Below are 12,653 nucleotides of genomic sequence, written 5' to 3'. Positions count from 1 at the left end.
CAAACTACATTATAGAATATTCCATCCTAGAGCAGCAGAATATATATTCTTCTCAGCATACATGGAACATCTCCAGGATAGACAATATATTAGGTTACAAAACAAGCCTCAATTTTTAAAAAAATTATTTTATGACGTGCAGGCAATTTACAATGTTGTGTTAACTTCTGCTGTCCAGCACAGTGATTCGGTTATAAACAAAAGCCTCAAATTTTTTAAAAAATTTAAATCATGGAAAGTATATTCTCCAGCCAAAATGGAATGAAATTAGAAATCTGTAACAGAAGGAAGTTAAGGAAATTCACAAATATGTGGAAATTAAGCAACAGACTCCTAAACAACCAATGAAAAAAAAAAGAAATCACAAAAAGAATTTTCAAATATTTTGAGATATACAACAGGCAGAAAACAACTCAAATGTCCATCAACTGATAATGGATAAACAAATGTAGTGTATCCATACAATGGAATACTATTAAGTCATAGAAAGGAATGAAAAACTGATGTTACATACATGGATTCCTAAAAACATTATGCTAAGTGAAAGAAGCCAGTCAGAAAAGACCACATATTGGAATTCCCTGGTGGTCCAGTGGCTAGGACTCAGGGCTCTCACTGCCAGGGTTTGAACCCTGGTGGGGGAACTAAGATCCAGGAATCCGTGTGGCATGTACCATATATTATGATTCCATTTACATCAAATGACCAGAACAGGCAACTCTACAGAGAGGGAAAGTAGATTAATAGTTGCTTAGAGGAATGGAAGCAAGAGGGGTGACAGCTAAAGTGTACAGGGTTTCTTTTTGAGGTAATGAAAAAGTTGTTCTAAAATTGTGGTGATGGCTACACATATCATTAACATACTGAAAACCACTGAACTGTGCAGTAAAATACAGGGTAAATTGTATGGTATTTAAATTATATCACAACAAAACTGTTTAAAATGTTTTTAAATAAGCCAGTTGAGCATTCAGCATGTTAAGTAAAATTAAATAAATCAAAATAAACCTAGGGAAACAGTAAAAGATGAGAGCTGAAATTAATGAACTAAACAGTGAAAAAGTCAACAAAATTAAACTTAAATATAAGAGCGGTTTCCTTGGATGAAAAAAATTAACAAGATATATCCATAGTTATTCAGATCAAGAGGAAAATAAAATATATAAAATTACGAATGAGAAATGGAAATAATCACAAATGCAATGGAAAAAATAAAGAATACTATGTAACACTGCATTATAATTAACTAAAAATCCTTATTGAAATGATTTTCCAGAAAAATCATAAATTATCAAAATTAACTGCCCACCCCCCCACCAAAAAAGGGGCTTACCCGGTGGGTAAGATGTTAATGAATCTGCCTGGAATACCAGAGACCCAGGTTCGATCCCTGGGTCAGGAAGATCCCCTGGAGAAGGGAATAGCAATCCCATGGACAGAGGAGCCTGGAGGGCTACAGTCCATGGGGTCACAAAGAGCCAGACACAACTGAGCAACTAACAGTTTCAACCCCAAAAAAGTGAGACAGCATATACAAATTATAACCCTAAAAGGAATCCATAGGCACAGGAGCTTCACAAGTGACTATTTTTCCAACATGCAAGAAAGTCTTATATAAATTGTTCCAAGACATTAAAAAATCTTCCCAGTACCTCACATAAAAACATCATAATTCCAATTTCAAATTGGACCAAAAAATGTCAAGAAAACAATTTAACTTAAAACTATTATCATTTATCTGGAGAAGGCAATGGCAACCCACTCCAGTACTCTTGCCTGGAAAATCCCATGGACAGAGGAGCCCGGTAGGCTGCAGTCCATGGGATCGCTAAAAGTCGGACATGATTGAGCAACTTCACTTTCACTTTTCACTTTCATGCACTGGAGAAGGAAATGGAAATCCACTCCAGTGTTCTTGCCTGGAGAATCCCAGGGAAGGCGGAGCCTGGTGGGCTGCCGTCTATGGGGTCGCACAGAATCGGACATGACTGAAGCGACTTAGCAGCAGCAGCAGCAGCATTATCATTTATCAAATATCTAAAAATAAAATCCAGCACTTCCTTAAGAGAGAAACATACTATCATCATGAAACACAGCTTTCATCCCCAAGCACAAGAAACGATTAATACTAAGAACAAAATCTGTACTAATAGGCCAAAAAAAGATTAAGAGTTGTACACTGTAGATAAATTTGGAGATGGGGACTAGCAAGGTGAAGGAGTTCAGGCCTAAGCTTCTCTCCTTCTAAGAAATGATAACCTGCTGATAGGAGAATGCTCAACACTAGGTTGAGCCAGTGTTGAGCCTAGCTCAACACTAGGATGAAGGCCAGAGGATAGGAGTGAAAATGCAGAAGACTCTGAAGAAGAAAACATAAAAATATTTCCAAGAACTCTTGACGATCCAGTTAAAAGCTGGAGACCAAGTGGTCAAAAGGTACAAACTTCCAATAATAAGATAAATAAGTACTAATTATAATGTACAACATGACAATAACGCTGCTGTATGCTATGTATGAAAATTGCTAAGAGTAAATCCTGAGTTCTCAACACCAGGAAAAAATTATTTTCTATTTCTTTATGTTTCTAAGCCATATGAGATGACAACTTGTGATAATTATTTTATGATGTATGTAAGTCAAATCATGCTATATACCTTAAACTTATAAGTGCTTCATGTCAATTATATCTCAATATAGCTGGAAGAAAAGACTATTGTAAATAAATAATAAAACTAAGAACAAAAAAAGTTGAAGATCAAGAACTTCTATGATACCAATTCACAGAATTGAATTATTTTCCCTAGCACAGTTCAGAAATTTAGGTTTAGGAATTACAAAGTAGAGATGCCTGAAACGGTTCATGTTGAATGGTCTGTAGAACTGGCATAAGACCAACAAAGTAAAGGCTCTGAATCACTCACTTCCCTAAAATCTTAAAAAGACTTGCCTGTGGGACTTTCCTGGTTGTCCAGTGGTTAGGAATCCGCTTGCCAATGCAGGGTACATGGGTTCAATTCCTGGTTCTGGAAGATCCCATATGCCGAGAGGCAACTAAGCCAGTGCACCACAACTACTGAAGCCCCCCAACTCTGAGCCTGTGCTCCATAGTAAGAAAAGCCACTGCAATGAGAAGACGGCACACTGCAATGAGAAGCTGGCGGGCCGCAGTGAAGACTAGCCCTCACTCACCACAGCTAGAGAAAGCCCTCCCACAGCAACAGACCCCACTCAGCTAAAAATAAATAACTAATTTTTTTTTTAAAGACTTGGTTGTAAGGCAGGTCACATTTTGCACTGAACTTAAAACAGTTCCACACCGTAGCTCAGTGTCATTAATTGGACTTGCAAACTTAATCAGTACCTTACGAATCACCACTAGAACATCCTTATTGTCATGTCAGAGACATATGAGAGTGAATCAAGTATTACTATTTTGTCATTTAACTTGAGGCTATCCTGAATGAAATTAACGTCTCCTATCATTTGGTCTCTTCCTTTGAACGCTGCTGCTGTTTAGTCACTATATCATGTCTGATTCTTTGCAGCCCCATGGACTGTAACCTACCAGGCTCCTCTGTCCATGGAAATTACCAAGCAAGAATACTGGAGTGGGTTGCCATTTCCTTCTTCGTCCCAAACCAAGGATGGAACCCACATCTCCTGCTTGGCAGGTGGATTCTTTACTACTGAGTCACCTGGGAAACCCCATCCTTTGAAGACACTGAATTAAATACTACACAACAAACTCATCTTCAAAAACTTAACAGTTCATAAATTTCTAGCAAGAAACATATAAAAGTCTCTCCTTTAAACATTTTCCAATTTATGCCAGTAAATCTTAATATATTAGTAAATAAATCTTAATATATTAGTAAATAAATCTTAATATATTAGTGAGCAAAAAAATTATCTTAATACATTTTATATCATTTTAAAACTACCTTTAATACAGCATATCACCCACACCTTCATAAACCCTCCAAAGTAAACAAAAGACTATCCGATTTCTCTCAAAAAAAAAAAAACCTCTATGGATAAAATACTCTGGGCTCTAAAAAGCAGTATCTTCTATTACACAGGTAGATCTTGTCACATTAGCTGTAAAGAGGTAAAAGAGCTTAATTAAAATCTTCAAGGAGTATTAAATTTAAATATTAACAGTTATTCAAACAAGAAGTCATAGAACAAAATTAAAGTTAGGAGATCTCATCCACAAGTGTGGCTTTAGTTCTGGTCCATACGTATATAGATAACTTACAATTTGAAATGTCTAGCCCAGATCCCTCCTCTGATCTCCAAAGCCAAACCCATAATCTTAATACCCACCCCAACCATCTCATCACCCTACCCCACTTCTACCATAAACTTGGCCATTTTTCAATATTTGGTACAACCATTTATCCAATAACCTGACACTTCCTTGCCCTCGTGTTCCACATCTAATCCACCATTAGTGTAATAATAATGTAAAATTAGTGTATCACTGTGATTATTTTACTTCTTAAATACCTCTTAAATCAGTCTACTTTTCTATATCCAACATGTCCCTCTTCCAAAATATCATCAGTTCCCAGCAATACTGCAATGACCTCCTAATTAATCAGCATCCTTGACTTATTATTGCTGCTCCCGACCCCACCCAGTTATCAAAGCTGTTCTCTACTCTGCTACAAAGTGATCTTCCTGAAACACAAATCTTATCCTATATTTCTTTGTTTAAAAACATTTCAATGACTTCCAGGGATAAAGCTTCCAAATCTGTGACATAGAGAGCCTTGAAGTCTGTAATCAACCCATATTGGCTCCAGGTTCCTTGAAAATGCCATACTCTCTTACCTACAGTACCTTTCCATGTGCCTTTCCCTCAGCTGGAAAGCTTCTTTTCCCTTTAACTAGTCAATTGTGATAGGTCTTCAGATCTCAGCTTGTCGTAACTTCCTCAGGGAAGCCTTCCCCAACTTCACTGACAGAGTAGATTCCCTGACAAAACAGATTCCCTTACTAAATGTTTCCAAAACACATTAGGACATACCATTTTTACTTTTCTTTCTTGGACCAACTGAATTTTGTCTGCCTCCCTCTTTAAAGTGCATACACTAGAAAAAAAGAAACAAGAACAGAAGAACAATCTTCCGTTCATCAAGATTCCACAGCATAAACCATAATGCGTGGCCCATGTTGAATGCTCAATACATGCTCAATGAACTGAGTACCGACGGGAATATTTACCAAGCAAAACAACTATTATTCTTTAATGATCAATAGCCTACAGCAACAATGTCCAGTAGAACTTTCTGTAATGATGAAATTACTCTACATCTGCACTGTCCCAATTACACAGCCACTAATCAAGAGTGGCTACCGAGCACTTTGAAAAGTGGTTGGTACAACAGAGGCACTGAATTTTTAATTTTATTTGATTCTAACAAATTAAGATGTAAAAAGCTAAACATTGCTAAGACTACTGTTATTAAACAGCACAGGTCGAACTGGAGGAATCAACCTGCCTGACTTCAGACTATACTACAAAGCCACAGTCATCAAGACAGCATGGTACTGGCACAAAGACAGAAATATAGATCAATGGAACAGAATAGAAAGCCCAGAGATAAATCCACGAACCTATGGACACCTTATCTTCAACAAAGGAGGCAAAGATATACAATGGAAAAAAGACAACCTCTTTAACAAGTGGTGCTGGGAAAACTGGTCAACCACTTGTAAAAGAATGAAACTAGAACACTCTCTAACACCATACACAAAAATAAACTCTAAATGTAAGACCACAAACTATAAAACTCCTAGAGGAGAACATAGGTAAAACATTCTCCGACAAATCACAGCAGGATCCTCTATGACCCACCTCCCAGAATATTGGAAGTAAAAGCAAAAATAAACAAATGGGAACTAATGAAACGTAAAAGCTTTTGCACAACAAAGGAAACTATAAGCAAGGTGAAAAGACAGCCTTCAGAATGGGAGAAAATAATAGCAAATGAAGCAACAGACAAAGGATTAATCTCAAAAATATACAAGCAACTCCTGCAGCTCAATTCCAGAAAAATAAATGACCCAATCAAATAATGGGCCAAAGATCTAAACAGACATTTCTCCAAAGAAGACATAACAGATGGCTAACAAACACATGAAAAGATGCTCAGCATCACTCATTATCAGAGAAATGCAAATCAAAACCACAATGAGGTACCATTACACGCCAGTCAGGATGGCTGTTATCCAAAAGTCTACAAGCAATAAATGCTGGGGAGGGTGTGGAGAAAAGGGAACCCTCTTACACTGTTGGTGGGAATTCAAACTAGTACAGCCACTGTGGAGAACAGTGTGGAGATTCCTTAAAAAACTGGAACTAGAACTGCCATATGACCCAGCAATCCCACTCCTGGGCATACACACTGAGGAAACCAGATCTGAAAGAGACACGTGCACCCCAATGTTCATCGCAGCACTGTTTATAATAGCCAGGACATGGAAGCAACCTAGATGCCCATCAGCAGACAAATGGATAAGGAAGCTGTGGTACATATACACCATGGAATATTACTCAGCCATTAAAAAGAATTCATTTGAATCTGTTCTAATGAAATGGATGAAACTGGAGCCCATTATACAGAGTGAAGTAAGCCAGAAAGATAAAGACCAATACAGTATACTAACGCACATATATGGAATTTTAAAAGATGGTAACGATAACCCTATATGCAATACAGAAAAAGAGACACAGATGTACAGAACAGACTTTGGGACTCTGTGGGAGAAGGCGAGGGTGGGATGTTCTGAGAGAATAGCATTGAAACAAGTATACTATCAAGTGTGAAACAGATCACCAGCCCAGGTTGGATGCATGAGACAAGTGCTCAGGGCTGGTGCACTGGGAAGACCCAGAGGGATGGGATGGAGGGGGAGGCGGGAGGGGGGATCAGGATGGGGAACACATGTAAATCCATGGCTGATTCATGTCAATGTATGGCAAAAACCACTATAATATTGTAAAGTAATTAGCCTCCAACTAATAAAAATAAATGGAAAAAATAATAATAAACAGCACAGGTCTATATAGTCTTTCTCTGTCTTTTACATTGCTGCATCTTGTTTCATTCTACCCAACTGACACCTTATCTAAGGAGCAGTCTTGAACAATAAACCCTAGACTTCTTTTTGTCCCCACAATGTTCCTCTCACAGAACAGAAACTTAATGTCTGATGACTAGATATCTGAATTGTATACCTTTCCTTTCTCCCTGAAAAATAATCAATTAAATGCAGTTATTTTCAAAACTTCAGGAGCCAGCCATAAAATCAGCTCTTTCTAGTTTTCCAGACTGTTGGGAGCTGCAGCATAACAAGCCTCCTGCATTTCTAAGCCCCTCCTACCTGCTGGGGACCCCTTTAGGGCTACAAAGAAGCTGAAAAAGCACAACTGGTAGAAGTCTCTAGAGATTACTATTCAGGTAGGTACTGAATGGGTAAACAATGAAAACAGTGACACACTTTATTTTCTTGGGCTTCAAAATCACTGCAGATGGTGACTGCAGCCATGAAATTAAAAGATGCTTGCTCCTTGGAAGAAAAGCTATGACCAACCTAGTCAGCATAGTAAAAGGCAGAGACATCACTTTGACGAAAAAAGACCCGTCTAGTCAAACTTATGGTTTTTCCAACAGTCATGTAGGGATGTGAGAGGTGGGCTATAAAGAAAGCTGAGCGCCAAAGGATTGATGCTTTTGAACAGTGGTGTTGAAGAAGGCTCTTGAGAGCCCCTTGAACTGCAAGGAAATCAAACCAGTCAATCCTAAAGGAAATCAGTCCTGAATATTCATTGGAAGGACTGATGCTGGAGCTCCAACACTTTGGCCACCTGATGCGAAGTAGTGACTCCTTAGAAAAGACAAGACCCTGATGCTGGGCAAGACTGAATGCAGGAGAAGGGGACGACAAGAGGATGAGATGGTTGGATGGCACCACTGACTCAATGGACATGAGTTTGAGCAAGCTCCGGGAGTTGCTAATGGACAGGGAAGCGTGCAGCAGTCCATGGGGTCGCAAAGAGTCGGACACGACTGAGCGACTGAACTAACAGTCGTACAGAATTCACACTGCTCCCTCAAGCGGAGTCCCGCCCTTCAAGCAGATAATCTGTCTCCCCAGCAAGAGAGTCCCTGGGCAACCATTCTCTCCTTTCCTACACCGCTCTTTTCCTCTCCCTCAGGGGATAAGCCCCACCTCCTCCCAACAGCTTTTCTTAAACCACAATACTGACTCCTCTGAACATCTGCTGTAATTCAAAAAGCCCGGGGACTGGAACGGGGTAACAAGAGAGATCTTTGCCTCAAAGGACGGGAGACTTGGAGTACTCGGCAAGAGTCGGGGCCCAGGAAGCGACAAGGCCCCTAAAAGCCTTTAAAAGCAGATGTACTATTGTCAGGCAGCGTGACGGGAGGCGAGCAGGAGGCAGACGGCAGGGAACAGGCAAAGCGCTCCGGGACCACCCGTTACCCTGCCCGCCGGCGGCCCATACCTCTCCCCGGCCCAGCTCACCTTCCCGGGGCTGGTTAGCTCGCTCTCCGAATAGCGGTGCCTCGGGAGAGACGCCTGAGGCAAAGTGGCGCCGGGGTGCGCTTGCAGCCAGGCTTTGGCCTCCTCGTCGTCCTCGTCGTCCGTACTCTCCCGACGCTGGCTCTCGTAGTTAAAATCCGCCTCCGGCTCCCGTCTCTCCTCTTCCTCCATCTCCTCCACCATCACCACCTCGTCCTCGTCCAAGTTCTCCGCCTCCTCCTCCTCCTCCTCCTCGAGCTCTCCGGGCCATGGTAGGTCCTCAGGCTCCATATTGGCGTCTCGCTGTGGGAGGTGGAGGAGGAGGAGGGGAGGGGAGGGGAGAAGGGAGGGAGGGGAAAAGAGACGACTGGCGGTTTGGGCTGCGCGCAGGCGCAGAGACCGCCGACGCCTGGCGCCGGGCCGGGTGTTGGGCGGGCAGGGCGGGGCAGGGAGTGAGCGCGCGTTGCTAAGGACGCCGCGAAGGGGCCGGCGGGAAGGCGCGCGGCGCTGAGCTGCGGGCTGGCTAAGCCGACGCCTAGCCCCCGTCACGGGCTGGGGTCTTGCTCACAGTACTGTAAGCTCACAATAAACCCAGACAGGGCTCCTGTCGGAACAGGGAAGAATCTAGTCCTCGATTGGGCCGGGCCAAAACTGAATTTTCCCCTGCCCCAAGGGGCAATCAGACTCTGGGACAAACCTTATCAAACCTGCAAATTATAAATTTTTCAAAGTTTTCAATGTATGACAGGCTGTATTATGGACACTTGAACCCAACAGTGGAAAAGTGTCAGAGGCAGTAGAGGGGTTAAGTAAGAACTGGACTCTGGTATCAGAAAGATGGGAGCTTGAATCCTAACATGGCCGCTAACAGCAGTGAGACTAACCCTCTCTGAAATGAGGGTAATAGGCCCTTGCATAGGATGGTTGTGATAATTAAGGGAGATAACATGTGAAGGGGTAGTGGTAGGTATTATTTGTTGACTACTGAATAGTAACATTAAATGCTTACAGATTTGTGAGACAAGTGTTATAACCATTTTGTATTGGAAGAATCTAAGGCTGAGAAGAATAACTTGGCCAAAGTCTCTTACCTTATGCCATCGCAGGTCTTCTGTAAGTCTAGTTATTGCCTTTGCCCAGACCTACAGCTAATAAAGAATAAAGTAGAAGTATTTATACTGATAATACATATGTTTGGGGGTTAGTCAATGATTTTAAAATGCTTTAAAAACGAAGATTTCCCTATCCCTTAAGAACGCCTATAAAATGAATGGCAAATTAAAGAATCTTGAGATTCTTTGTTATTATCTAAGGAGACAGACACAATTAAAGTGAAGTCCAGCAAAAATTCTTCACGGTATTGTAACAGGAGGGAAAGGGGCAGGGCAGAGCCGACAGTGGTGGCATAATTTAGGGGCTTTGCCAAGAATGAAGGTCCTATCTGCCAATGACACAATCCTGGGGAAACTATAGAGATAGAATATGGAGGCCCAAAGCCTCAGGACTCCTTGGAAAACCTGTAAATGAAATTTGAGTACATATAAGTACAATTCTTCTTATGGTGGGTTCGGGCTTTTCCTTGCTGGAGAGCTATGGCTGTAATGATAGGGAAAAAATTGCTTTATTTTATATTTTGACTTGAGAAATCTCAATGTACCTCTCCAGTAACAGGATCACACATTTCATTGAATCTGTTATTAAGTAATCCTGTAAAACTTTACTATTTACCTAGAAACCCCACTGTCCTTATCATCCACAAATGTCAGGAAAAATAAAGAGAACTAGTTGAACTATGAAACTAATTATCAAATCTCTCAGAAATCTTCAAACTTCCAAGGCCCAAAGAACTTTTATTTACCTTGATAGCAATAACATGAACCTCTCTAGGATATATGCATCTCCTTCTGACTTAACGATAGGCTGCCTCCTGTATTTAGGAACTACTTTCAATACTAAATTCTACCTTGATACAATCTGATATGACTACTTGCTCTGGGGGCCCACATAATAATTCCTGCTTTATCAACAATAGGTAGAATCTGCATTTCCAAAGCATCCACCTAAGTAACTTTTGCATGATCTGAAACCTGGAAATTTGATCTTTCTGAAAAAATATCAGAAGAAAACGTCCCTTGAACCTCAATGGAAAAGACCTTATTAGATACTGCTAACAAGTGGACCAGCAGTGATATTCCAAGGCATTGATCTTAGGTCCATGTTTCCCAGCCAAAAATATAAGCATCATTTTTTCCTGACTACAGGACGTCCATTCCATTAGAAGACCTCAAACTGAAGATTCTTGGGAATTCTCCAGAATCTGCTGATTATAGAAGTGGACAGCTTGTGCCCATGACAACAAAAAAAGATTAATTTTCTGATTCTTCAGCATCCTTCACCCTACCACAATCTTGCCTATTATTATACTTTGACAACTAACAAAATGATTTCTCAGTATGATCTACCTTATCTGCATCTTTTTACTTTTGACTCCCTGTACTTTTCTACTGCTTAAGAAAAGCAATACTTGTAGTATATATTTCTCAAACCATAGCTATGCTCTTAATTAAACTGGCTGTTGACAAAATTCAGTAGCTGTACTTTTAAACACTTCATAGTGTAGATTTTCTTCTATAGGCCCCTTCTGGTTTCTTAAGCTTTTCTCATGTAATTAATCCCAAACTTCAATCTTGTAAAAATTAGACCTTGATCCACATCTCAACAAAATGTCTCTCTGAGGGTGAAGGTCATTCAGTCATGTCCAGCTCTTTGCGACCCCATGTACTGTAACCTGTTGGGCTTCTCTGAGGGTATTACAACCTTATTAAAAAAATCTAGCTCTTCAGGAATGGCAACTAATATTGGGGCTATCCTTGCTCCAATAGTTCTCTTCAGAAATACTGCAGCCCACTTTGCAGAAACCTATTTTACTTAACCAAGAAACCTGCCCATCTTGAGGGACAAACTACTGGCTTGCTCCTGATATACTTAATACTTATACTCCCAGTATAGTCTGTACCCCCACTACAGTACTGCTTCTTACATGAACAGCAGGCTTATACACTCCTACTAACTTACCCTGTGTATTGAATCTAATTGTTAAAGGTTTTCAGGTGCTTAAAATTACCAGTCCTCCAGTGGCTCATATTTCCCTGAGAAAGATACCCAGAAACCAAGCAAATGAGGCAAGCAGAGACTCACAGACTTCTTGGGAGAACTCCCAGGAGGGAAAGCTGACCTTCTCTGTGTATGTCCTCAGTGAATGAAATTCCCATAGCAAAATTAGTACAAGTGAAAAATATGCTGCAAACATTTTTCTCTGACTTTGTTATTCAGACCTAGTGACTGAAAAGTCATGTCTGACTCTTTGCAACCACATGAACTGCAGCACACCAGGCTTCCCTGTTCTTCACTATCTCCCGGAGTTTATTCAAACTCATGTCCATTGAGTCAGTGATGCCATCCAACCATCTCATCCTCTGTTGCCCCCTTCTCCTCCTTCCCTCAATCTTTCCCAGCATCAGGGTCTCTTCCAGTGAATCAGCTCTTCACATCCGGTGGCCAAAGTATTAGAGCTTCAGCTTCAGCATCAGTCCTTTTAATGAATATTCAGGACTGATTTCCTTTAGGATTGACTGGTTTGATCTCCTTGCAGTCCAGGGGACTCAAGAGTCTTCTCCAGCACCATAGTTCAAAAGCATCAATTCTTCGGCGCTCAGTCTTCTTTATGGTCCAACTCTCACATCCATACATGACTACTGGAAAAACCATCGCTTTGACTAGATGGGCATTTTTTTCATCAAAGTGGTGTCTTTGCCTTTTACTATGCTGTCTATGTTGGTCATAGCTTTTCTTCTAAGGAGCAAGTCGTCATTAATTTCATAGCTGTAGTCACTGTCCACAGTGATTTTGGAGCCCAAGAAAATGAAAATCTATCACTGTTTACATTGTTTCCCCATCTATTTGCCATGAAGTGATGGGACCAGATGCCATGATCTTAGTTTTTGAATGTTGAGTTTTAAGCAAGACAACTTTTTTACTTTCCTCTTTAACCTTCATCAAGAGGCTCTTTAGTTTCCTCTTCACTTTGTGCCATTAGGGT

At 40.7% G+C, this 12,653-nt stretch overlaps 1 protein-coding gene across 12 annotated transcripts in view; it reads right to left on the bottom strand.

The window, feature by feature from the left end:
- ALMS1 (ALMS1 centrosome and basal body associated protein) overlaps window positions 1–8,851 on the bottom strand; it is a 207,591-nt gene extending 198,740 nt beyond the window's left edge. For all 12 annotated transcript variants that reach the window (XM_061155716.1, XM_061155719.1, XM_061155721.1 and 9 more), the window contains exon 1: window positions 8,558–8,851. In XM_061155716.1, coding sequence (XP_061011699.1) covers window positions 8,558–8,845 — 288 coding nt within the window. In that variant the 5' untranslated portion in view covers window positions 8,846–8,851. The remainder of the gene's footprint in view (window positions 1–8,557) is intronic.
- Between the last annotated feature and the right edge of the window lie 3,802 nt (window positions 8,852–12,653).

Source organism: Dama dama, chromosome 11 (genome assembly GCF_033118175.1).
Source record: "Dama dama isolate Ldn47 chromosome 11, ASM3311817v1, whole genome shotgun sequence".
Lineage (NCBI taxonomy): Eukaryota > Metazoa > Chordata > Mammalia > Artiodactyla > Cervidae > Dama > Dama dama.
Note: the sequence above shows the minus strand (reverse complement) of the source record. Positions and strands in the feature narration are given on the sequence as shown.